Consider the following 26,159-nt stretch of genomic DNA (forward strand, 5'->3'; position numbering starts at 1 on the left):
TCAATCTATAGTTTTTAATGTTTCAAATTCTGGTTGCAATTTTCCTAGTTTGTATTTGAAAACTAAGAATTTAAATTTGCAATCAGCAAATCACCACGGTGTGATCTTAAATAAATGATTATTGAATTAGTCCTAAAATTTAGGTGTTTGAAAAAGATTGTGCTTTCGGCCTGAAAGATTAGTCTTTAGTGATAATAGTGATGGGAAATAAATAAATAATAAAAAAAAACGTAGTTGCATAAGGGAGCACTCTACAACAAGACCGTCACCTTCAAAATGGCGAAAAATGAAGGTCCAAATCATTACTTGTCAAGGGTTGCCCTGCGCCTGCAATTCCTTTGCTTCTCAATCAAATAGGAGAACTAGAATAAGACCATCACTTAATTCCTTTCTTTCACTTCAGCAAAAAGGTTGAATTTTTACTCGCTCCACGCTCTTCTCAGACCCCAGCTGTTATAGAAACGGCAGAATCTCACGTTAATTTGGGTTTCCTAAGGACAACTGCTGACTACATATGTTTCATGCATATGCTTTGCTTAGATGGATGAGGGATGAACCATAATAACCTATACAAAATGCGTGTTGAAGCTAAGGATTTTTACCTGAATTGGGTACTATAACAGTATTGTTTATTTTTTTTAAGAGGAATATTAGCTCTCCCTATCTTTCAATAGGGCTACCTTTTTACGATTTCACTCCGGTCACTAGTCCTGTTTTCAGCATCCCCTCCTAGCATTGTTTCATAATGAACACATTTACAACCATAGGATTCAGGTTAAAAATGTTTTAACTCATCTTTAGAATACCACTTTCCTCAGATCTCAAACTAACGTAGGAAGTAAGACCTTACCCTCATCAAATATTAGAAGAGTCGGCTGCCCCTTCATTTTCGTAGTTGGCAGAATCTCACATGGTAAAATCCCACATTATATGAATGAACGCAGCGTTTTCCTCGGCAGTTGGAAAACTTCGAACATGAAACTGTGTATTATAGCAGTCGGGAATAAAATCTCATTAGCTAAGACACTTATTTTGAAGTTTATACATCAAATTTTGTCAGAGAATGAATAATTCGGCTTTGCACCATAGGGGTTGAAAGGTCAAAGAATGGCAACATATTTGAGTGACAGTGCAAGAGGGGCAGGGGTTTATCATGAAGGTGGAGCTGAACTTAAATACAGAATCGCAAATCCCGCAATGCCATTGGTAAATTGGTTTTACAATGTCTTACATAGGGGCATATTGCATACATACGTGCGTCTTTAGTCTTAGCTTTCTTTCAAAAGTTTGGAAAAGAACAAGGCTAGAAAAAATTTAAAAAAGTGAGTACAGCAACCCCTGGAATTGGGGCCGTGGATTCGTCCAACCAGAGCATGCTGAGGAAAAAACGGACATGATGGCAACAAGTAATTGCAACATAAAAGTATAGGTGTACCCATAAATCATAAAAACAATACGAGTTAGCTACAAATAATCAGATACACTCATAGCTATACAGCACATCTGTTTTCTGAACCACTACAGCAGACAAAAGTAGATGCAGAATATCAATCCTTGTGCAATACAATGCATGAATAATGAGCAACTGAAATCAGAATGCCACTTAAGCTGAACCCTCTTCTTTGGTTATCTCCTCCGTTAGCTTAGCAGGGGCTGCAGGTGATGGAGAGGACTCCACTCCCATCTCTGCTCTCAGGTCATTGATGCTTTGTTCCAACTCATTTATGCGACTTCCCATATCATCAAGTGCAGTGACGTCAAGAAAAACATTTTTTCAGAGTTTAAGTATTTTTGCAAGTCTACAATTCCCATGCAATAAACAGGAAGCAATGCCCACCCTGCCTCAGCCAATAACATGACACCACATATACACAGACCAGATATAAATTGAACTATGTCATGAGTCACAAATTGTACACGACTACATAGGTGGTTGCATTGTGTTCACGAGAAGTGGTCAAGATGCAGTTGCGCACAGTTGTAATTTATCACCCATGCTGTTGTGTATGCCAGGGAATTATCCTCCCAACAGCTTAAGTTATTAGGTGAAGGCACATAAGATGGACACTACACTGTATGCATGCCATCATGTTATTGCCTTGAGTATTGATGACATGAACCCATTTTTATGGGCATTGGAGCATAGCCAGTGAGTTACAAACAGAAATAGATTCATATATTGGTAACAAAACAGAAATAATAAAATGAAACAATGTGAACTGAAACCAAAAATAGATTATAGTTTCAACATCATACAACCAAACTTCAAGGTTCCATTTCATTCCTTAACTAAATGTCCAAATTGATTCCTAGCACAACCGTTAAGTAAAATACAGGTTAACAGAATGCAAGTGAGCTTAGGGCATTTTGTTTTAAGAAAGGTTTTCTTCTCACTTTTAGTTACAAAATCTATCTTATTTTCCCTCTGTTTCTTGTATTCAAAAATATGATCAGGAAATTATGAGAATAGAAAATAAAACAATTAAAAATTGTTTTCACTGTTTCTTATTCAAACTTTGGAAAATAGAAACAAAAAGCATTTTCTCAAACCAAATACCCCCTTAGATCTCCTATCATCCAACCATACTAACACTTTTAATCAAATATTATTTTTGGAGGGGATAAAAAAAACACACACACAAATTACCATTAACATATTTTAAGAACTTGAAGGGCAAACCAAAACAAAAGGATATTCTTTGTAACAATGGAGTCGGACATTGTCTGGAACCTATTTTGCTGGAAACAAAATTCTCCAGTTAGCAACAGTGAAACATATTATAAAAGTCAGAAATGCAGCTCTAAGAACCTATGCTACACAACTCACCATCTGCTGAAGAAGATTTTGCACCTGGAAAAAAAAAGAAATTGGGGTAGAGAAATGTCAGAAAACGATTAACATTAATTAAATCACCACGAAACTAAAGCAAAGTGCAGCAAATTGGGATAAATTATGTAAAGTGGTGACATTGACAACTTCAAGAGAAACCAGTCACATCGAGGATCAAAATTAAAAAACAGCAGAATTGAAGGGAACAGTTGCAACAAAATAAGACCAACAAGAATTAATTGATTTGTGAAAACGAAGATCAACATACAAAGGCAGTCATGTCAGCAGGGCTCTGCTTTGGGTCTTGTGGATCGTGTCCGTCCTGCAATAATGAAGGAAACCAATGAGCATAATGCGCAATGGCTCTCCTAGCTTAACAACAAGATTTATTGATGGACGAGATCCAAGATTTGGAAAACCCTAATATCAAAACTATGGAGTACGACAAGAGAAAAACATTGCATTGTATGATAGAGCCACAAAACGAAGGAGAAAAACAGATTAATGACAATAGGGGAAGGGAATCGGAGAAAAAACCCTAACCATGAGGTGATGATGATCGATGTAGCAGCAAACTCTCCGCGGTTTCAATTCAAAATGAAATGAAAATGCGAATATGACCCGTTTAAATTCGATCTGATATTCTGATCTCACGAGTCTCCATATAATTACAAAAGTACCCTTCCGATTTTTTGAAGTCTTCTTTTTTTGGATTTGGATCGCGCCAAATCCATTCTTTTAGATTTTTATTTATTTTCAATCCAAACTTGAATGTGAGCAGGAGGAAAAACACTCTCTTCTGACCTAGGCTACTTCCTCGGCCCATGGTCTCCCGTTCGGGCCTCTTCATGAAAAACAGGTCCAAAATGAACTTGTGTCTTCTAAGAAATTAAGGAAAATGTTATACTGTACAACATGCACATACTTAATGTTTAGATCGGGGTTGTGTGAATCTTATTTAATCAGGTCTTCACATGTGTTAGATCCAATTAAACATGACAATGATTGGACCTAATCCAAAAGCATAGATGATTAGGAGTCAGCGTGGTTACTTCTTTTTTTTTTTTGAAAAAATGAATATTATGTTAAATTCAAAATGATATAACAATAAACGAGACATACCCGATAAAAGGTCTATATCAAGATATTAAAATAGATGTAACAGATGCACTTGTCTATAAGAAACTTAAATTTACTAATAACTCTGTTAAAAAAAAATTAATAATCTTAAAAAATGGGCGTGATTACTTCTTTACCTTTACCTCTTTATAGCGGGGTGCATATCACACGATTTAGCAAATGGAGTTGTGTCGGTATTAGGTATTAGGTGATTTAGCAAATGTTGTACGGAAGAGGTTTAGGGAATATTGTGGAAATGGACGCACAGACATTTTTAAATTATTTTTCAGTAAATTTACTCAAACCAAATTATTTTTGATTAATAATTAATTATACAAATAATTATTAAAATAATGTAATTTTTGCAACTTTTCCAAACACACCCCATAATACGTATTTGGACACACGTTTCATAGTGATATACATGTGTTGAAGCAAGACAAAACTGCTTCTGTATTAACCTGTGCAAGTACGAAACGTAACACCAAACACATTATATTTGAGTGTGTTTTTCACAATTGATTGTCTACTCATGACAGTCGCTTGTCTTAGCAATGATAAATTATCGGTCTAGTGTAGTAATCGATTGTTGAAATTCTTCTTTTACACCGGATGTTAAAGACAATTGATTTGTCCATTGGAAATTTATTTTTAAAAGTAATTTAAAAATATTAATATGATTTTTTTTTATTGTTGTTTAAATTTTTTATGTTTTTTACAAAAATAAATTTTAAATCTTAATCTGATTTTTATCTTTGTTTCTATTCCAATACTATAAATATACAAAATAATCTTAAAAGAAATCTTTTGATTAGGTGAAAATTTGGAAACATACCTGCATAAGCTAAATAAAAGTAAAACAAAAAATCATGTATCTTAAGAAATTTTATATCAGCTTCTTTTGTTGTTATCGTTATTTTAAAATGTATATTAAAAACTAATTTATCTTCTTTATTCATTTATAATTGTTAAAAAAATATAAAAAATGATTTACTTTTACTCCCTACAAAGTACGTACGAACACTTCCGCGATTCAAAACACCTCACTAAAGTAAAAATTAAAGAATAATCAATTCCAAAAAATACCATATTAACATTATTAAAATCCAGAAACATATTTAAACTATAAAATAGTTATAATATTAATATTTTATATATGCTCTATAATAACGTATATGTGCGCGTGTGTATCAAAAAAAGACAAATCATGATAATAAAAAAATCAAAATAAAAAAAAATAAAAATTAAATGACTAATTTTTTAAAGCAATGATGATACAAAGGAACGTTATAATTCAATATGCATGTCATCATGTTTATGCAAAACCTCTAGACAGTGGGCATGCATATATGAAGAGTGCGCTTAAGGCCCCTCCTATTTTGTCCAATAAATGAACCTCATGTATTTTGTCTTTCTCATTACATACTTGACTCACTGACTCTCTTGGGAAGATCATGGACATTGAAAAGAAACAAAACAAACACGGAACCGTAAATAACTTTTTTAATGGTGGGTTTGTATTAGCACTACAAACATATATAGAACACCACACAACCAAGACAAGGGAGGGAAAACTGATTAAGTTGCTGCAAACTCTACAATGGCACTATCCATAACAAATAAAAATCACTATCCTCTTCTAACTTGTCGCAAATCCTTCCTTCTTTCCTCAAGAAGAGAAAAAATACAGTTAAGAGACTCATTAAACCATTTTTAAAGATTACATGATGTAATTAAATATTTTAATAATAAGATGATGTAATTGAACTTAATAAATAAATTGAATGACTAAAATAGTAATTAAACATTAATTTTATAAGAAACATGAGTAAAAAATTAACTAATATGACATAAAAAATTAAAATAATAATTATTTTAAATTTTATTTTTTCTTATATCATAATTATTATAAGTATTAAGAGAGCACATTTTTCTATTTGATTAGTTCAACGTTTGTCAACATTTTTCATTACTTCCTATTTATTTTTCGAATCATACAATTATGTTGCTTTGAATTTTGAGTATATAAATATCTCTTACCAGCCTTCTCAAAATAATCGGTCAAGTTTTAAAACATTTTTTTTAGGAACTAAAGGTAGAATTTCACAGTAAAGATTTTAAAATGCAAAGTTTATACAAGTATAACGATTAAATAAATAGTGAAACTTGAAAAGAATATATGTTTGTCATTAGGATGCGATTGAAATTCATTAACTAGTTATCTATTGACTACTAGACTCCATCTTCAACCGCCGCTGAATCACTGCATCTGCATGGTTGGCTGCTTGTCGTTTCCTTTCACACACTCTCTACAGTAAACACCAAACCAATCTCACTACTTACGTAAATTTTCATCTAACCATTCACTAATTCACGTTTTCAAATTGCAATTTCGATTTGTCGATCGACCTGCAAATTGCGGTTCCCATTTGCCAAATTGCAAAGTTGCAGCCTCCCGTACAACTAGCTTCTTTTTATACTCTCTCTGTATTTAAATTATTAAACTTTTGTTTATCTCTTCTTCTCTACTCCTGTACAAACACCAACGCACAAAACTTTACAACATTTGCATGATCTGACTGACCAATCATCCTCTTCATCTCTCTTCGCACGCACAACAACAGAGACCGGACCCCACCTTCCCACAGCCACCATGGTCGAAACCAGACGCGGCGCCTCTTCTTCCAAGTGTTCTCTCTCTTCTCCTTCTGCGCCCAACACCAAACGATCCAAGGTACAAACTTTCCTCACCTTCTTCGCTACCCACCTCTCGTTTCGATGCGGATTCCGTTGTTCCTCATCTGGGTGTTCGATTTCAAGCTCAATTCGAGATGGGTAGGTCTTGAAATAGAAATTGATCGATTGTTTGTTTGTGGTGACGTAGGTGTCCAAGGATTCCTTTGTGGCGGCTCCGGTCAACAAATCTGGGGAACCGGAGCTACGGCCCTCTGATCTGCCAGATACGGCGTCGTTGAAGGCCGTGGATGTTTGTGACGCGGTGTTGCCCGATAAGTCTCCTTCTGAAGGCGAGGCTTTGGTGCCTCCACGGTGTGCAGGTGCGTGTTTTTATTTTTTTATGTGCACGCATGCGGTTTTTGCACTGGTTGGATTTATTAATGTGTGGAAACCTCAGGTGAAACTGCGGAGAAATCGAAGGTGGCTGGTCTTCCCCCAAGGAGCGTGAAGAAACGTGCTGCGAAATCGTGCCCCAAGACTGCGTGGGGAAAGCTCCTCTCTCAGTGTTCTAAGGAATGACACTGTTTTGCTTTTTACAGTTTGTTTTACCGTTGATTGAGTATTTTCTGGGAATGGGATGCATGGTCTAATCGGATCCTGGTTTTAGTTTTTATGAAGTCTAGGTTTTAAACTTTGGTTGCGTCGATATCAATGGAATCATGGAAAATTAGAGGCCAAAGCTGCTGAGGCCTTCGAAACGTTAATGTTGTTGGGTAAAGGCTGTTTCCAAGGTTTGAATCTATGGCCCGAGAGTGCAAAACAGCAAACTTTCTGTTGCCCCAAGGCTCGCTCACCTTCAAATTGATGATCTTAGTATTGACAGATAGCTAATGCTTTCTGCATGATGGGCTCTCTGAAATTCTTCGAGCTAACTAAATTTGCTAAAAGCATTCTTGGATAGTTGCCTTAATTGCAGTTACCCCTAGCCTGCCTTAAGTGCAGTATCTTTGGGCTGCCTAATTTCAGTATCGAGAGGTTGTGTTTAGTTCCACATCAATTAGTGATATAGTCAATATAATTCTTGTAAAAGGCTTTGACAATCTTCCCCTTACAAGCCAATTTGTTGGGTTAAGTTAACCCTAAGCGCAAATTATAAGGGGCATTGTTTGCATTGCCAAGTGCAGTGTAAATATAAGCTGACGTTAAGTGTTTTTTTTTTGTGGAAACCTGACATTAGTGTTTATTACACTCTACATTGGTATCCTTTCTTGTTTTGAATTTTTTTGTTGTGTTGTTTTCTAGAAGTGGAAATGGTGAGGAAGTGTACAAAAAAGTGTCGTATCTGAGAAGAATATACATTAAGCAAGTCATGCAGGTTAATTCCCCAGATATTTGTAACATCTTTGCTTGTTGACGTCTTGACAACTCACACACTACAGCACTTTACACGGTGACACTTCACTCAATGTTCTTTTTGGTTAGAATCCTCTACCGGTCAAAACTCTTCGTAAGTAGCCCCTTCTGAAACTTCGACAATTTGCTTCGACAGCTTCCAGGATCAATGATTGTCACCACAAATCAACATGAGATTTCCTAGCGTGTTTTGTCCTCATTCACATGTTTTCCAGGAAACTTCCCAGAAAGTCATGCATCACATAATTGCTCTAAGTCAAACACGCTTGATTGTGGAGCTCTTAAATGATAGGCTACCGAAAAATAGATGCATCTTGTGGGTATAGGTAGATACTAATTAATTCTTTTAAGTCATCCTCAATCGTACAGTTCTACATCTGCACAATCTTTGGATCCTCTCATTCCGATGTGATTCGCCTGGAGTATTATATGCCCACCAGCTTTCATGGTGTTGTGGCATAATAAACACAAAACTTGGGAAGTTAGTGTGAGTTACCCTAAGTTGTGTTTGTTTTAACTTTTAAGGTATCAAAAAGGATTCCTCAAAAAGTGAACTTGGGAGTATCACATTTCCATGTTTGGTACAAGTCTTGAATAAATATTTTCTAGAGTTATTGATGCCTAGAATATAAAATGTTCATATTTCCCTCGCTTCTTATTCCCATGGTGAAAGTTGGGTATCTTAGAGTGGGAATGAAATTTATTTTCTACAAAAACTACCTATCCTCACTCCATTCTTCCTTCCTTTTTTTAAAAAAAAAAAAAATTAAAATTAATTAAATGTCAACCGAACATGTTCATGTGAATAATATTTCTGGGCACAATATTCCTAAGAATACAATATTATACCTTGAAACGAATACCCCCTAAGTTATAAGATTGGAATCACAGGCCTAAGTTGTCCAAGTCTTTTACTCTTCAGTGGAATAAGATGATTAGTTGAATTAGTCACATCTGTTTGGAGCTTAGCTGTAATAATGCCAATCTATGTTGGAGAAGAAAACCTAGTGGGATAAGGATTTTTTTTTTGTTGTTGTTGTTGTATGTAAGAGAAGCAAATTGGTGAGAACTGATTAACAAAATTATGTGACACAACACAGCAGTCTCAACATCCTTTTAATTTGGGGTTAAATTTTATAACTTTGGTAAATTTGGATTTCTTATTGTGCATAGACAACAAGATAAAATCTCGTTTTATGCCATATAACATGTTGCATTCACTACCAGATTATAGGATACATCATCAATGGTGCACAGCAGCACATAAGATTTGGTGCCGCTCAATGAAAACAAATGTTATATTTGATTTTAGTAAAACAAAAAACATAATGATGTTTTGTAATAATGCTCTATTTGTCAGTGGCTTAAAATGGGGAGAAGAGAACTGTGAGCTGATTTATGCTTCTGTTTTCTTATTAACTCTTACATTTCTGATGGTATTGCTGTAGGTTTGGAATTAATCTTTTTGTTATTCATGCTTCTCCAGAATCCTCATGTGTGCATGACTGAACCTATCTTCACCGTTGGTCAAGGTCAACATTGTAATTTATGGCTTAAAGATCCCACCATTGGTAGTGTTTTGTGCAAGTTGAGCCACATAGAGGTAGTGTTTCCTCATAAATTTTTTGAAACTTAAAATGATCAGCTAAATAACTATAGGTCCATCTTATTTTAGCTTTGTTATAACTGAGAAATCATTTGCCAAGTAAAAAACAAATCTATTTTAGATGTTTTGTGAAAGATATTAATGAAAAGTGTTGGAAAAGCCACCTAAATTGCGGTCATTCTTAGATAGAGAGGGTGTGTTGAAAGTCCCACATGACGGGTAACCATGGGCAAAAGGGGGGACATGTTGAAGTCTCACATTGACTAAAGATAGTGCCGAGATAAATTATAAAAGTGGGGAACAATCCTCACCTTACAAGTAGGTTTTGTAGGGTTGAGTTAGGCTCAAATTCACTTTCTGACAAAAAGAATGAAATTTTATCCCAATATTGTAGATGCTTCCCAAAATATTCCCAACCGAAGAAAATTGCTGTTAAGAATTTCTGTTTTTTTAGATTATTGACCACAGTTATCATTTGAACTCTGCACAGCGTGGAAGTTCATCGGGTGCATTACTGGAAATCACAGGGAGCAAAGGTTCTATTCACGTTAATGGGAAGACTTATAGAAAGAATGCCTGTCTAATTTTAAGTGGAGGTGATGAGGTTGTCTTTGGTTCTTCTGCCAAGTATGCTTATGTATCCTTTATTTACATATGATTCCTTGGGAAGAATTTATCTGTTTTCGCATTTAGTTCTTGCTTCCTCCTTCCATCTTTCTTGGCATGCATCCGTGGTCACTTTAACGAGGATATTAGTTAGTAATATGCTTCATGTATTTACATTATAAACTACTATATTTTTTCAATTCTAAACTTTGTTCATTGATATATTATGGGTTCCTTAGCATGGAATTTAGATCTTTCAGCAGCTGACGAATAGTATCATTAGTACTGCTGATATAGCTTCTTCTGTGAGTATCTTGGAAGCCCAGAGTGCTCCAATAAATGGAATGCAAGTTGAAGCCAGATCTGGAGACCTTTCTGCTGTTGCTGAAGCATCTATATTGGCATCTTTATCTAATAATATTTGTAAAGAATTATCTCTCCTACCACCTGCTGCTAAAACTGGCAAGAATGTGCAGCAGAACACTGACATTTCATCACTACATTCTGGCTGCGGGGATGATATCACAGACAATGAAATGAGTGATACCACCAATAATGATGAACCAGCTGGAGATTTTTCTGCTGATAAAACTGTTCTTGGATCCTCTACCACTGTTAACGAAAATCCTAACCTTGGCTCAGCAGAAGTCGATACCAATATTGATGCAGATGTTGGGAAGATGACTACTGCTACATATGAGTTGAGGCCATTACTGCGCATGCTTACTGGATCATGTCCTGAATTTGATTTAAGTGGTAGCATTTCCAAGATATTGGAAGGGCAAAGGGAATTAAGAGAACTTCTTAAAGATGTTGATACCCCAACAGTATTGGCATCAACCAAGCGACTAGCATTTAAGGACAGTTTACAACAGAGAATTCTCAAAGCTGAGAAGATTGATGTCTCATTTGAAACTTTCCCATATTATCTAAGGTTCAAACAAGTACTTCTTATTAATTTATCTCTTGATTATGCTACCTGAACTATGCTACCTTGAATTATGGTCACAAATAGCTACATTTATATTCTCTGTTGCAATATTGTTGGCTTGAATAGCTTGTAGTTACTGTTATGAGATAGATAAGAGATAATTTATAGCAACTTGATTATGATGTTTTGTATAATTGCAGTGATACAACAAAGAACGTTTTGATTGCTTCTACATTTATTCATTTGAAGTGCAAAGGCTTTGGAAAATATGCTTCAGACCTCCCATCAGTGTCTCCACGAATAGTGTTATCTGGTCCTGCAGGTAGTTCCATAATTCTTGTTTATGCTTCTACTTTCCCATTCTTGTAATAGACAAGTGATATAATTTTACATGATTCTTGTGTAGGTTCGGAAATATATCAGGAGACTTTGTCCAAGGCACTTGTGAAGCATTTTGGTGCCAGGCTACTAATTGTGGATTCTCTTTCACTGCCTGGTGTATGTTTTCTTAGATATTCTGCTTTTGTTACAATTATAGAGGTTTTGTAGAATTTTTCCTTACTAGTTCTTTGTTGCTTCAGATCTTTCTTGGCATAGTGACATTGTTTGCTTGCTTCTGTAGATTGTTTGTTGCTAAATTAGGATTTAGGATTAATATACACACAGTTGTTCTCATTGTGCAATTGGTTTTTCAGGGATCACCATCAAAGGAAGTTGATTCTGCCAAAGAAAGTTCTGGGGCTGAAAAACCATCTGTGTTTTCTAGGAAGAGAAATTTCCAGACTGCCATGTTACAGCATAAAAAACCAGCCTCTAGTGTTAATGCTGAAATTATTGGTGGACCCATGCTAATTTCTAGTGCATCATCGAAAGGCGCTACTCTTAGAAAGGGTATTCTGTTATGCCCTAAAAAATGAGCACCTATCTGCAATTTTACTTTCTATTTTCTTGTTATTTTATTTAATGTTAGGTAGCATTTTGAAGGCTTTCATGGCATGATGCTTGATTAATGTGCAGGTGATCGAGTAAAATTTATTGGTAGCTTTCCTTCGGCTGTCTCATCACTACCAAATTATATTTCAAGGTAACTTGTTGTGGCTGAATTATACTTCATCATAATATTTTTACAGTTTGAATAATATTTTGTAGTTTTTTTGTGTGTAGAATATACATGAAAGTTCTTTAAATATGGCTTTAAGAATCGTTGTGAATATTCTACAAAGAGTAATATGATTTAGTGACTGAAGTGTCCTCATTTGCAGAGTTTATAACTTTTGAAAAAAATAACTCTGGAGCCCTCTTGGTTCAGTTCAGATGTTTGGTTATATTATGATTTTTTTTTCAATTCTCCTGTGTATTTCATTGGGGCAGAACGCAATGATCTCTTCATTTACTTTCGGTTAAAATTGTTTGTGCCTTCTCTAGTGCATTGCTTGGCTGTTTCAAAGAAACTTCAATTTCTGTTATGTGGAGAGACTAGACAGCTTTGGTGTTTGTTTATTTATTTATTCTTTTTTTACATTTTTTAGTTACTTGTTTTGGTGGATATTTTATTCTCCCACTAATTGTTCTTTTCTTCTGTTCTTTATGATAACTCTTCTTTCTATTTCAAATCCATTAGTTTAATTTTTTTTTCTGGGAAATGGATTTTATTCTTCTTCTATATTGTGCAGGGGACCAAGTTATGGCTCCCGGGGCAAAGTTCTCCTAGCTTTTGAAGATAACGGGTCTTCAAAAATTGGGGTTAGGTTTGATAAATCAATTCCAGATGGAAATGATCTTGGTGGCCTTTGCGAAGATGACCATGGGTTCTTCTGTTCTGGTAATTCACTGTATTTGATTGAACTTTTGTTTCTTTAGCTGCATATTAGTACATTGTATGCTATAATTTTGGCACGAATAATCCTGATGATTTATAATGCAGCAAATCATTTACTACAAGTAGACGGCTCTGGAGGGGATGATCTTGACAAAGTTGCAATTAATGAAATCTTTGAGGTTGTCTCAGTTCTATACTTGTCCAAAAGTTGTCTCTATTCCTAAAGAAATATTTAACACCCTTCTCTGTTATAGGTTGCCTCTAATCAGAGTAAAAGTGGTGCACTCGTGTTGTTCATTAAAGATATAGGGAAGGCAATGATTGGCAACTACGAAATTTTAAAAAGTAAATTTGAAAGCTTGCCACCAAATGTTGTGGTAGTTGGTTCTCACACCCAGTTGGATAATCAAAAGGAGAAGGTACTGTTTCATTATTATAATTTGTTAGGTAGCATTTGGTTGTAGTTATCTCATTATTAGAGAAAGTTTTGTATTTGATGACTGCAATTTTATGCTTACAGGCTCAACCTGGCAGTCTTCTGTTTACCAAGTTTGGAAGCAATCAGACAGCACTACTTGATCTTGCTTTTCCGGTACAAGAATCATATCTGTTGCTCTTCATACTTTGATTTATATTAGGAAAAACCCAAGTCTCACATTGGCTAGAGATAAGGAAAAGATAGAATATGTAAGTTGGGGGCAACCCTCACCCTGTGAGTTAGCTTTTGGAGTTGAGTTAGCTCAAGCCCACATTCTAAGATGGTATCAGAATCTATCCTAGATCCATTCAAAGGGTCATCTATCATGTTATCCACACACCAAACCCAAAAGTGTTGGACGTGATGAGGTGTATTGGGAAAAACCCAAGTCTCACATTGGTTAAAGATAAAGAAAAAGTAGAATATGTAAGTGGGGGGGGGGGGGGTGTGGCGTCCCTAAATTAATGACTGGTTTAATAGTAATAATTTAAATAACAAAAAACCATGATAATTTATTTTTCTTCGTTTTCTTTTTCATTTCTTTCTCTTTTCACCATAACTAGGTTTAGAAGGAAAATCCTCACTATAAAGTCCTGAATGGCCAGTTCACAACTCTACTCGGAGTCATTTCTTTCTTACCGCTCATAATTCTCTAAATTATTTTGCTGTTTCAAAAAGAAGAATATACCAGCCATTACTTTAGGTCGTCACGTGAAAATAAAAGGATAAAGTACAGTCGGTAAATTCTTTTACAAATAAAGTTGCTAATGCTTTCTTTTCAAATAACAAGATCGATCATAAATGCAATCATCATTTAAAGCTGTCCAAAATATGGGAGTTTTACAAAATATATAGTGTCATCCAGAGCAAAGGTGTCCATAGTGGTGGCTTCAGCCACATGTATACAATCATCAAATGCCTATACATCAGGTCTACCCATACAAAAACAAAAGAGTAAACCTAACAGTTAGTCCTAGATACACCCACCCTCAAAAGTATACAAAACTAATCCAAAAAAAGCTGTCCACTAGGATGAAGAGCCCCCGCTGATCGCCATCTCCCTCGGGCCGCTATCCTCCGTAGAGTCTGCCTCAGATGCCGACATGACTTCCTCGGGAGAATCCACCTCGAGAAGTGGATCCTCATCACCCTCTAGAAAGTCAAGGGCATCCACAGCAGGCTCAGGAGGTAGCTCCTCCAGGTCCTCCTCAGGGTCTTCCTCGGATGACGTTACCTCGATCACTTGAACGGGCTCCACTAGACGATATGGTGTAGGCGTGGGTAATATCCACTCCACAGTGCGCTGAAGCGTCCGTGCAGGTTCATCTGGATGCACCAAAGAAGTAGCCGTGAATCGAATGGTGCCCCGAAATCGGCACCTCGTGTTGCCTTCGAGGGTCTCCCAAGCTCCCTCTAGGCACTCCATCTCTACTCGATCACGGATTAGCTGCGCCGCCATCACGATCTACAATAAAGAAGAGAAAGGGGTAGACTCTTTCACAAGAATCTAACTGCGCTGCACACAATGCATCTCATAACCACTACATGACGTTAAAAGGAGTATCTTAAGGCTTTTCATCTCTGGTAATCGATTACACAACCTTGGTAATCGATTACCAGAGGCTAAACTTGAATTACACAGCCTCAGGACATGAAATATGCAATAATACACTGTGTAATCGATTACACATGCCTGGTAATCGATTACCAGTGACCCATTCCTCTGTGTAATCGATTACACAGGCTGGTAATCGATTACCAGAGGCTCCCTAAGTTTCCTGACTTCGTTTTCAAGCCTGGTAATCGATTACACCCCTTGGTAATCGATTACCAGAGACCATCTTAGCCTCCTGTCCTCAATTTTAAGCCTTGTAATCGATTACCCACCCTTGGTAATCGATTACCAGAGGCCACAATCCACATATTACACAAAATTCACAGCTGGCCAGCCACCACAAGCCTCCTTGCTTTGTGGTCTTGTTTTCCTTTTATCTGTTGACTGCCAGGAGCTCGCCTGCTTAGGTACATCACAGGTTCTCACTGACCGACTATGCCCGGGTTGGGTCGGGATTGGTCAAGCTTGGTTTTGGGCAATAGCACCCCACCTGACGTCCCCAAGGTCTCCTGACCCCCGCGACATATCTCCAGGTACCACTCTGTGGTCAACAATAAAAGCAGGAAGTTTCACCCTTCAACACTTCCTCATCTCAAGCTTGTAGGATTATGGGGTACCCATCACATGTGGTACTAGGTGGCGGTCGGGCGATGGTGCACAACAAGTTTTTCACATCCACAAAGCGCGCATAAACCCACCATCCCCTGTTGCCCACCTCCAACTGAGCTCACGTACTCCCACGTAGCCCATATCCTCGTTTCTCTCAACACCGGGTCCCCATCAATCCTCCCAAGCTTCCACAACATCCAAGCAAAACAACATACACACAGCACAAGCTATCACAGCCAAGCAAAACAGAGCAAAGGCAGAGAACTCTGCTTCAACACATCAACCAAAATCACAGCTTTTCTCACTTAAAGACCACAGTAACAACTCCTTCGATCCAATTCGTTAACCGTTGGATCGACTCCAAATTTTTACTGGAAGTCTCTAGTACATAAGCCTACATTTTGACCGTCGGGATATACTAGCAAACATCCAGAACTCATTCTGCACTAGACTTTCCACAGCCAACCACACACAAGCATTTTTCTGCACTTGTGCAAAATTCTGCTGCACAATTTCACAGCAAAACTCTGCATAAATGCAGATTTTGAAAATCCCACTTCCCCTCATCCAATCTTGCTCAAATCAAATCCTACAAGTCCCAAATCATGTATCAAACATGTCTAAACCAAAGCTAAGCTTTAAACCACAGCAACACAAAATCTAGGTGTTCAAAACCCCTCAATCCAATGGGTTTTCTAGGTTTGAAAAGGTGGAATTTAGAATGAGGTAAATTTGGAGCAAACTCTCACCTCACACAAGTCTATAACATCAATCTAAACTTGCTCAAACTGGATTTACACCTAAATTTCCACCGAATCAAAATTTGACTCCTCAACACCCAATTTGGCCCTAGAAATGGCTCTTGGTTCACTTTGGTCATTTGTTTTTCTCTCTAGCTCAGCCTAACCTTTCTCACATGTCCTAAATGACATTTCAAGCTATTATTAACTCACTTTAACCTCCATTTACCACAGAATTCAGACTTAGCCTTCCAACTCTCAAAGTCTCACTCTTTTTCCACTCATAACATCACATTCTCACTTTCTAACCTTGGGTTAGTTCTACCCTTCATCTCTAACAGATTTCCATCAGCAATTTCAGCATATAAACATCACAAACATCATCACCAAAAACCCTAAAACAGAATGGGTATGTCTAACTCATCCAAACATGGCGATTTCAACAAGTTTTCAGCAAATGCCTTCACAAATAATCATCACACAGCAGAAAACTAACAAAACCACCCATCATATCTCCCAAAACCCCATACCCACGAAATTTAAGAGAGAAAGAAGTCCACCCAAACCTGGATTTTCGAAGTCCCACTCGTAGCCACGCACTTCACGACCCCGAAAATGCTCTCCTTTCACGATTTGGGGCAAAAATGATGGCCAAAGGTTGAAGCTTTGTGTGGAGCTTCAATGGAGAATGAGGGAGGAAGAAAAGCAACGTGAGGGAGAGAGAAAGCTGTCTGAAAAAATGAGGGCTGAGTGAAGAGAGAGAAAAGCTTTTTGGTTTTAAATAAAAGGTTTTCCTCTTTTTCTATTATTTTATTCAAGCTCTGCCACATGTCCCTATTTGATTGGAGCAAAAGGGCCCACTTTCTCTTTTTGACTGTGACCCATACTCAGTCACAAAAGTGAGAAAAAAATCTGACCTTTGAAACGCTAAAATCCTGCCTCGGTTTGCGTGCCGTTTCTCTGGTTCCAGTTTCTCGCGTTTCTCTGCGTCCGCCGGGGCCAGTTTTCGAAAGCAAGCAATATATATATCAAAACGCACAGAATAAAACCCCGAGCGTGGTTTAGAGGTTGGTTTCGTTAACTTTTAAGTCGCACGCAAAACGATGATTTTTAAACTAATTAATTAGGAATTAACCCATAACCTCCCAGTTATGGATTTCTCTTCCTTAATTAGTCTAACCCGCGTATCTTGCCCCTAGTATTCCTACCCTTACCAAGAACATATAGGCATAGACACTGAATAATACTTATATATATAATCATTCAAAATACATCGTTTCCAAAAATTCCGGGTAGAAATTTCCAGGGTGTTACAGGGGGGGCAACCCTCACTCCACGAGCTAGCTTTTCAAATTGAGTTAGGCCCAAACCCACATTCTAAGAATTTAAAGCATGGTAAAGTTCTAGCATGGAAGTTCCAGTGCTTTTCTTTGCCTGTACCTTTTTTTTTGGCTGAATTGGATATCTGAATATTTGTTAATACCATTATATGCATCATAGCTTGGTTTATTTCTGGTTCAATCAATTATCAATCTACTACAATTTGGTCCTTTTGTCCTCTGTTTAGGATAACTTTAGTAGACTGCATGATAGAAGCAAAGAAACCTCAAAAGTTATGAAGCAACTTAATCGCCTTTTTCCAAACAAAGTGACCATACAGTTGCCTCAGGTATCGTGTTATATTAATTTGATTTTGCAATTTATAATGTTGCTAACTTGCTATTTACAATTCATATATCTGTTTCGGTTCCAAACTTGTACAGGACGAGGCTTTACTCTCTGACTGGAAGCAGCAGTTAGATCGTGACATTGAAACTATGAAAGCTCAGTCCAATGTTGTCAGCATTCGCTTAGTGAGTCTGGCAACATCTCTTTGATAATATTCAATGCTTTATCTTGCTGCACTTTTTGTGTATATTTTCAGTTTTTGTGATTGTTCTTGGATGAGAATAGTTGTGCCTTTGGAGCATGTGACATCACATGCATTTGATTTGTGGTTATTTCGCCACTGGGTTTAACAAATTGTCTTTTTAAAGATTGTTCATGTGGGTAAAGTTCTTTTCTGTTTCTTGGTTTTCAAAGCTGCCCATCCTGGCCTCCATAATCAATTGTTGTTTGGTTCATATTCATAGTCCCTTTCTACTAGGGCCTGTTACTGCTATCATATATGTGATGTTCTATTTAAACAATAAAAAAGCTACTTATGCACATTTTTTGACAAAATGCTCCATTCTTTCATGCACATTTTTGTCTAACATTTGATGAGATTCTTCTATTGATTCAGGTTCTCAACAGAATTGGATTGGATTGCCCTGACCTTGAGACTCTCTGCATCAAAGACCACACCCTAACGACTGAGAGTCAGTTCCTTTTTGTTTAATGTTTTAAATGATTTGTCCTGCTAATTATGGGATCTCAAGCTTTGCTGTAATATTACTGATGATATTCTGTCAACCTAGGTGTGGAGAAGATCATTGGATGGGCTTTAAGTTACCATTTTATGCATTCATCTGAAGCTTCAATCAGAGATTCTAAGCTTGTAATATCTGCAGAAAGGTTGTCCTCAGAACAAATATAGCAAACTTATCTTCCCTTTATTATTAATTTTAACACTACTTTTGTTGGTGCAGCATTAAGTATGGACATAAAATTCTACAGGGCATTCAAAATGAGAACAAGAACATGAAAAAATCACTTAAGGTAATTTAACAAAAGCTATTTGACATGTTTTAAAAATTTAGAGCTAATACCTTTGTATATACTAATCATAATCCAAATCTTGATAAGATAATGAAATATGGTAATCAATCCTAATGAGATGATGAGGAAAATAAGGAAGTTACTCCTAGAGGTTAATCTAAGATTAAGATATTTTTGTATATTCTAACACAAGTATTCAGCATGCTGGTTTCTCTGGTTTATTTACACTGGAATGGTTTGAATTGAATTGTTTGCCCAGGACGTGGTTACTGAGAATGAATTTGAGAAAAAACTACTTACTGATGTTATTCCACCGACTGATATTGGGGTCACATTTGACGATATTGGAGCTTTAGAAAATGTTAAGGAAACCTTGAAGGAATTGGTCATGCTTCCTCTTCAAAGGCCTGAATTGTTTGGCAAAGGACAGCTGGCCAAGGTGAAAAATATTTTCATTTTAGTTGTTTAAATGACTTGTGAAAGACATTGTTAAGTAGATCATGCCATGCGTGTAGCACCTAATTGTAATTACTTTGGGTATAGCCTTGCAAGGGAATATTGCTTTTTGGCCCCCCTGGCACAGGAAAAACAATGCTTGCAAAGGCTGTGGCAACTGAAGCTGGAGCAAATTTTATTAACATTTCAATGTCCAGCATTACATCCAAGGTATTAGTTGCAAATTTAAACTGTTTTGCTCTACTCTGTATTTTCCTTTCATTCATTAAGTGACAGGATATTGTTTTTTTGTTGCAGTGGTTTGGTGAAGGAGAAAAATATGTCAAAGCAGTCTTTTCTCTGGCCAGCAAAATTGCTCCAAGTGTTATTTTTGTTGATGAGGTTGGTATATAACATATATCTTCCTTTTTTTTCTTGGTTTTAAATATTCTAAATTTCTTTACATTTTGACCGTTTTATAATATCCATTTGTGTTGTCGGATCAGTCAATAATTTTTTGTTTTGTCATTCTCACTATTTAAAGGGTGGTTTTATGCTCGTGTAAGTTGTAACTTGTGGGCTTGTGGCTGTTGACATGTCATGCTAATGCAGCATATCAACTCAGCATGACGAAGATGTAATAGCTGTGGATGCTCAATGGTTTAGATGATGTATATATGACCCTATTTTTGCAATTTCCCTTCATTTGACTGCTTTCTTTGTTTGGCTTTTGAAGGGGCAGCTTGCTGTATAATATATCTTGGTAGAAATACCAATGTAAACTCCTTAACATGAACATGCAACTTGGATTGTTGCTGGTGTAATTAACATACCTGATTGGTTGAGGCTCGTGATTATGGGGAAAAAATTCCCCCACTCTTTGAAGTTCCAACTGTTTTCTATACAATTCACTAATTTCACAATGTCCCAGATTTAGGTGGAGTTTCCTTGGCCTTCCAAATATATGTATTAACCACTGCAAAGACTAGATTTTACATAACAGTTTCTACTTTTCTCATATATCTTACATAAACTGTTAACCATTATGATAAGCAGCTAAGCACTTGGGGAACCCACCCTTAAAAGATAGTTGTTCAGGGAGGAGAACCAAGCACTTAAATACTCCACCAAGCACTTGGGGAATCCCATACTACTCGATATGGGGATTAGGTGCCCCATAATACCCAAGTCCCTATCAACTTATTTAAAGATCCAATTGATAACAATGAGAACACAAATGCAAATTGATACGATTTTGCCAATGGAGCCAGAGTTTTCATGTCTTCGAGGAAGAAATTAAGAAAATCACTTCAGGCAAACCATTGATGGGTTGGTTGAGAGGATATATATGACAATCAAATGCAGAGAAACTGGGTAAAGCAATCCGCAGAAGGCATTCATGGCTTGCAATGAGATAGGGAAAATAATAGAAGGCTTTGGAGTGGTAAATTAGGTTTAGCATTTGTTAATACATTGTGGGCTAAAAGAAGGGCTTAGCTGCTTAGGGAATTGTGAAGCTGATGGAGGCAATGGTACATCTAACAGTGTTTGTTATAAATTGGGTTAAAAGAGCTGGTGGGTTGTGATTTGAAATAAATTCTGAATAGTGAAGCTGATTTTTTTGCTGAATACCATAGACATGTAGTTTGTGATTGTTATCTACAAAGGTGCTTGTTTAAATCAGCTCCAAATTTTCAATTTTCCAGCACTATCTACTGAAAAGCTTAAATGAGCATTCAGAATCTAGTGTTTTTCTTTGGTAGCTTCTACAGATATTCTTGCTTTCAATTATCTGTGTTTGATTTGTTTTGTGACATTGGTGGCAGGTTGATAGTATGTTAGGAAGACGTGAAAATCCTGGTGAACATGAGGCTATGCGTAAAATGAAGAATGAATTCATGGTTAATTGGGATGGTTTGAGAACAAAAGATAAAGAGCGTATACTTGTTCTTGCTGCTACAAATAGACCTTTTGATCTTGATGAGGCTGTTATTAGGAGACTTCCACGAAGGTAAACTCGTTATGTTTGATGTTAACTTCTTTTATTTCGTGTTTTACAAATGAGATCTATGCTAATTCGTGTTCTTTGTTGAAAAATATTGTAGATTGATGGTTAATTTGCCAGATGCTCCAAATAGAGGAAAAATTGTCAGAGTTATTTTAGCAAAAGAAGATTTGGCACCTGATGTTGATTTTGAAGCAATAGCAAATATGACTGATGGATATTCAGGAAGTGACCTAAAGGTTGTATTTCTATATATCTTTTACTTCAATTCTTGATCACTGGGGAAGATGACATGAAATACTCATTGACTCATTGTTATCTTTTGACTGCAGAATCTCTGTGTCACAGCAGCTCAATGTCCAATAAGACAGATCTTGGAGAAGGAAAAGAAGGTTAGTGATATGTTTGTATGAGGGTATATCTAGTGAGAAGTGAGAGGAGTTGCTATTGGTTATACAACCATATATGGATGATTAAGATTTATTTTTCTTAAATCTAATATTGACTGTTGACTTTGGTTATACAGTCAAGATTAGTTCTTTTCACACATACATTGGGGGGGGGGGGGGGGGAGGATTTGCTTACGTTTACTCATTTTTTAAGAGGAGTATTTAGGAAAGCTACATCTTGAGTGTATTTTAAGAAAACCAAAGGTATACTTGCATAATAGTTCTGAGCTTGGCAATCTCTTGCTCACTTTGACATGAAATGTATTTCAGGAGAGAAGCTTAGCATTGGCTGAGAACCAACCTTTACCTCAGTTGTGTAGTAGTACTGACGTTCGTCCCTTAAAGATGGAGGATTTTAGATATGCACATGAGCAGGTATATTAATTCTATTTCATTATCCATGGATTTTCTGTATAATTTATTCTCTTTGGAATAGTGGCTGAGCCATTGCATAGCACAACGATAAGATTGCTGCCTTGTGACCTGACTGGTCTAGGTTTAAGTCTTGGAAACATTTTCGGGTCAATAGGGCAAGGTTGCCTATATATAACATGTGACTCTGCTTTAACCCCACGGCAGAGGGAGCCTCATTCACTGTTCCACATCTTTTTATCCTAGAAGAAGCAAGGTGACTATTACACATGTACACTACAAAAAACTGCTGAATATAATAAATAAAAACAATATCTGTCAAGTACAATAAATAAAATTAACCTAAAGTAACAACAACTTGAAGGATAATATCACAGCCTCATAAGGTCACTTGAAATTAGAAACTATTGAGTAACAATAAATTGACTCAAAACAAGACAAAGCTAAATTAAAAATCTAATCCTCTTACTACTTTTTCTCCCTAATGTAGTCATTCGCATTGTCATCTAGTGACGTATATCCTTCATTCTTCTCCTTTCACATGGACTAAAAATATATGTTGGACATTATCCGTGTCCCGATATTCGTGTCAGAGTCGGTGCTTCATAGCAAGCCACATGCATTGGGGGATGATGTTGGCTAGTTCATCTGTTATCATTGATTGTAAGCACATCTTTTTTCTTTTGACGTTGTTGAACAACTTCAGATTCTTAACATTAACTGTTTCTTGCCTTATCGATTTCTTAAAAAATTTAAGACATAGCTGGTTCTTTGTCACCATTAATTGGTTGACTCACTCGAATAAGAGGAGCTAACTTTGTATAAATCACACCAAAATGAATGATAAGTAACAAATAGAGTGATTGCATGCTTTTCCAATTCCTTCTTGTTTGTTAAGTGCCTCAACAAGCCCAAGGTATTTAAATGACTCTAGCTAAAGAATAAAGCCAACAAGAGCGATTCCCCTTTGAATTGTCTTCTTTATCAAAGGAAGCTTTTCACTGTCTGCAAGGATTAAGTGTATGGAGTATGGACTATGGAATGGACTGCACAAGGAACCGACTAATGATGTATTTTACCATCCAACATTTACTGACTAAAACATAGTTGCTTCCATCATTATGATACCTTGAAATTTTTTTCCTCCTTCAATCTTCTCCAGAAGAGAATCAAGCAGCACAAACTGTTTTTTGCCAGTCTTCACGAGTTTAGATCCATCAATCCATAATTGCTTAAAAATATTGTTCCAATGGGAGAGTTTACCAAGAAATTGATCAAACATCTTTCCTTCCCATCAGTCCATATATCTAACATAAGGGAGCAGCATTATTTTTCCCACTAATCCTTCTACAAATTTAGAGTACTCCAACTCCTTGTTGAGAATTGGAACTTGATACAGGGATCTTTTCGAGTTAGGGGGAACTCCATAGAAAATTAGGAAGAGGAAGGGAAATAGGAATCTAAACTGAATTCATTCATTTTCTACTTTTTATAGAACAATACAAGGGATATATAGCTGCATGATGCGATAACGGAATCCTAGCAAACTCAATTCTAGAAACTACCTCTCATAATTAAAAGACAACACTATTAATACTCTATTGGGCCTAACATAAGAATTGGGTCACAACAGAACTCTTATGACGTAATATCTTGTAGCTTTTGCAAATTTGACCAAAGCTTCCAACAGTTGTAAACTTTTCTTCAAAGCTCTTCAATTTGATAATATTTAATGGTATGGTAACCAAGATATATATTGACGGACCCTAGCTCTTTCTCATTTGTTGCATGCCTTTCTTATGTTAGTTTCCCTTAACCTCCGTTTTCCTTCTAGGACCGTTGCTGGTTTTCTAAGAAACAAATTCATTGGCTTTTTCTGGGCAACATTTGTACACCCCCCCCCCCACCCCCCCCCCCCTCCTTTACAATACCATTAGGTGCTTTAATTTCCGTTAGTTCCCCTTCAGTTTAACCACATCCCGACTTTTCAAGGTTGAGATCCGTCACAACTGGAATCTCTACGCAATTTGCTTCTTTTTCTTGCTCACTCACATATGTTCACAAATCACAACCCCTCTCTAACTGGTGCAAGTTGCAACATTACTTATCTTCCCCATTAGTAGTTGTTTGGCTTCTGCTTTCGTAATCCCTCTTTAATTTTTTCCACAATTTTAATTGTACACAATAGTTTTCATGTCATTTTCTTCCATTAGTGTCAATGTTGGACTCTGGATCTGTCTTGCCACCAGTCCCAGAACTCTGATTATCAACACCTTGATTTGCCATTATTCTAGAATCACTGGGTGCAAACAGAAAAGTGAGTCACTGGGAGCAAATAAAAAAAATGAGGGAGAGAGTGAACAAAAACAAATAGAATCACATAGACACAGTAAATAATGGAAAACATGAAGGAAAAAAATGGAAACAGAAAGGTTGAGAAGAACAGGCAGGAACAAAGAAAACAAGGAAGAGAAGGAACTCAGAAACAAGGAAACACATGAAGGCACAAGTGGTCAGAGAGGTTGCTAAGAAATCAATGACAGAGAAAAATTTGATGGGTTGTTTGCCATAGATGGAACTCAAACTCTGGATTATGGATATTGTTGTTTGGTTTTTTGTAGTGCACAAATTGTGGTATAGGTTGTTCCAGTTCCTTTAAAATACAGTGAATGGTTGGGATGCTTAAGTGTGTGTGTGTTTGCAATACATTCATTAAGAAAATCTAAACCTTTTCACCATTGCATAATTCAAAACGTACAATTCCAATGATACCTGGGAGTTAATTTCATGATAGTCCATTTTATGGCTAGCAAAGGTAATGTATAATGTTTCTTATGTATACTTTTATGCAGGTTTGTGCTAGTGTGTCATCGGAGTCAACAAATATGAGTGAACTACTCCAATGGAACGACCTTTACGGAGAAGGTGGATCAAGAAAAATGAGATCTTTGAGCTATTTCATGTAAAGCTTCCTGTATAGCATTTATTGGTTAGGCAATTCTTCTATCACCTAAATGGTGTGTGTAACAAGGTCAGAAGTGACCAATTGATGTGAAAATCCCATCATTGGCAATGCCTTTATTGTGTCGTGGGTTTTCCCTTTTTCCCCTCCCTCCAACCCTCACCATCCCCTGCTCTACCTCCAATTTTTTTCAAAGTATAATTTGTTTGACAATTTCACTGAGATAAAGCTTAATTTTAGGTCCCCTTCTGATCCACCTCTTTTCCTCTCCCATTACTTTTTCTCCCCATACCGGGCTTTCGGCTTGTAAATACCCAGTTAGTTTTTAAAAACAAGTCTGATTTTTTCTAATTCCATAAACAAATCCTACGACCTTGTATTTTGATTTGCAGTGTAAAAACCCCTTCGGGATAAAGAAGTGTATAACTGGAAATTATATGCACACTTTTCTGCACATCCATCATGGAAAGTGAATATGCTGTCTTTGTTCAGTCTGATTTTAAATTACCTTGATCATTGCTTTTCTATTGTCTTCTGGAAATGGAAAGCCTAGTTATACTTGATTGAGTTCATGGTCGAATATCCTGCTCCTCTTATTAGACATGGTCATTTTCCCGCAGTGGGTCTGTTCTGTCTGTCCATGAAATTGTCATTGATGATTGTGAAATACTATGTTTTTAAGTCAGTTTGATTCTGTCTCGTTTATGACTGGATTCCTCTGCTTGCTGTTTATGTCCACATGATGTTTCTAAACTTGAATTTCGGCAAGATGGTATTTGTGTTGAAATATGTGC

At 36.6% G+C, this 26,159-nt stretch overlaps 2 protein-coding genes across 5 annotated transcripts; one reads left to right on the forward strand and one right to left on the reverse strand.

Annotated features, from left to right (window-relative positions):
• Window positions 1-1,410: 1,410 nt before the first annotated feature.
• Window positions 1,411-3,525, reverse strand: LOC114390800 (heat shock factor-binding protein-like). Its single transcript, XM_028351684.1, has 5 exons — window positions 3,374-3,525; window positions 3,099-3,152; window positions 2,828-2,851; window positions 2,697-2,739; window positions 1,411-1,746 (listed from the first exon to the last, which is right to left on the reverse strand). The coding sequence occupies exons 1-5, from the start codon at window positions 3,374-3,376 to the stop codon at window positions 1,604-1,606; spliced, it is 267 nt and encodes an 88-aa protein (XP_028207485.1). The 5' UTR covers window positions 3,377-3,525; the 3' UTR covers window positions 1,411-1,603.
• A 2,611-nt stretch (window positions 3,526-6,136) lies between these two features.
• On the forward strand, window positions 6,137-26,054 carry LOC114390814. 4 transcript variants are annotated; one of them, XM_028351714.1, is made up of 28 exons: window positions 6,137-6,263; window positions 6,574-6,683; window positions 6,834-7,005; window positions 7,083-7,198; window positions 9,525-9,641; window positions 10,135-10,281; window positions 10,502-11,184; window positions 11,382-11,503; window positions 11,588-11,679; window positions 11,877-12,072; window positions 12,199-12,265; window positions 12,855-13,003; window positions 13,106-13,179; window positions 13,255-13,419; window positions 13,521-13,592; window positions 18,010-18,111; window positions 18,206-18,295; window positions 18,727-18,802; window positions 18,902-18,998; window positions 19,073-19,142; window positions 19,402-19,581; window positions 19,686-19,808; window positions 19,896-19,979; window positions 21,404-21,588; window positions 21,683-21,821; window positions 21,915-21,974; window positions 22,302-22,406; window positions 25,256-26,054. In XM_028351714.1, exons 2-28 carry the CDS (start codon window positions 6,603-6,605, stop codon window positions 25,367-25,369), a joined length of 3,678 nt encoding a protein of 1,225 aa, XP_028207515.1. In that variant the 5' UTR covers window positions 6,137-6,263; window positions 6,574-6,602; the 3' UTR covers window positions 25,370-26,054. The 4 variants fall into 4 exon arrangements, with proteins under 4 accessions (XP_028207515.1, XP_028207507.1, XP_028207523.1 ...); XM_028351706.1 differs by lacking the exon at window positions 6,137-6,263 and having other exon boundaries at window positions 6,277-6,683; XM_028351722.1 differs by lacking the exons at window positions 6,137-6,263; window positions 6,574-6,683; window positions 6,834-7,005 and having other exon boundaries at window positions 7,083-8,000.
• The last annotated feature ends 105 nt before the right edge of the window (window positions 26,055-26,159 follow it).

The sequence above is a fragment of the Glycine soja genome, chromosome 2 (genome assembly GCF_004193775.1).
Source record: "Glycine soja cultivar W05 chromosome 2, ASM419377v2, whole genome shotgun sequence".
NCBI lineage: Eukaryota > Viridiplantae > Streptophyta > Magnoliopsida > Fabales > Fabaceae > Glycine > Glycine soja.

Excerpts from the sequence above, each read along its gene's own strand:
- LOC114390800 (XM_028351684.1), bottom strand. Across the intron at positions 2,852-3,098 it reads CTGCTGACATGACTGCCTTT|GTGCAAAATCTTCTTCAGCA; the intron begins GTATGTTGATCT and ends TTTTTTTTCCAG. Across the intron at positions 2,740-2,827 it reads AAAATCTTCTTCAGCAGATG|CAAAATAGGTTCCAGACAAT; the intron begins GTGAGTTGTGTA and ends TTTTGTTTCCAG.
- LOC114390814 (XM_028351714.1), top strand. The coding sequence starts at position 6,603 with ATGGTCGAAACCAGACGCGGCGCCTCTTCTTCCAAGTGTTCTCTCTCT. Across the intron at positions 6,684-6,833 it reads CCAACACCAAACGATCCAAG|GTGTCCAAGGATTCCTTTGT; the intron begins GTACAAACTTTC and ends GTGGTGACGTAG. Across the intron at positions 21,822-21,914 it reads ATTCAGGAAGTGACCTAAAG|AATCTCTGTGTCACAGCAGC; the intron begins GTTGTATTTCTA and ends TTTTGACTGCAG.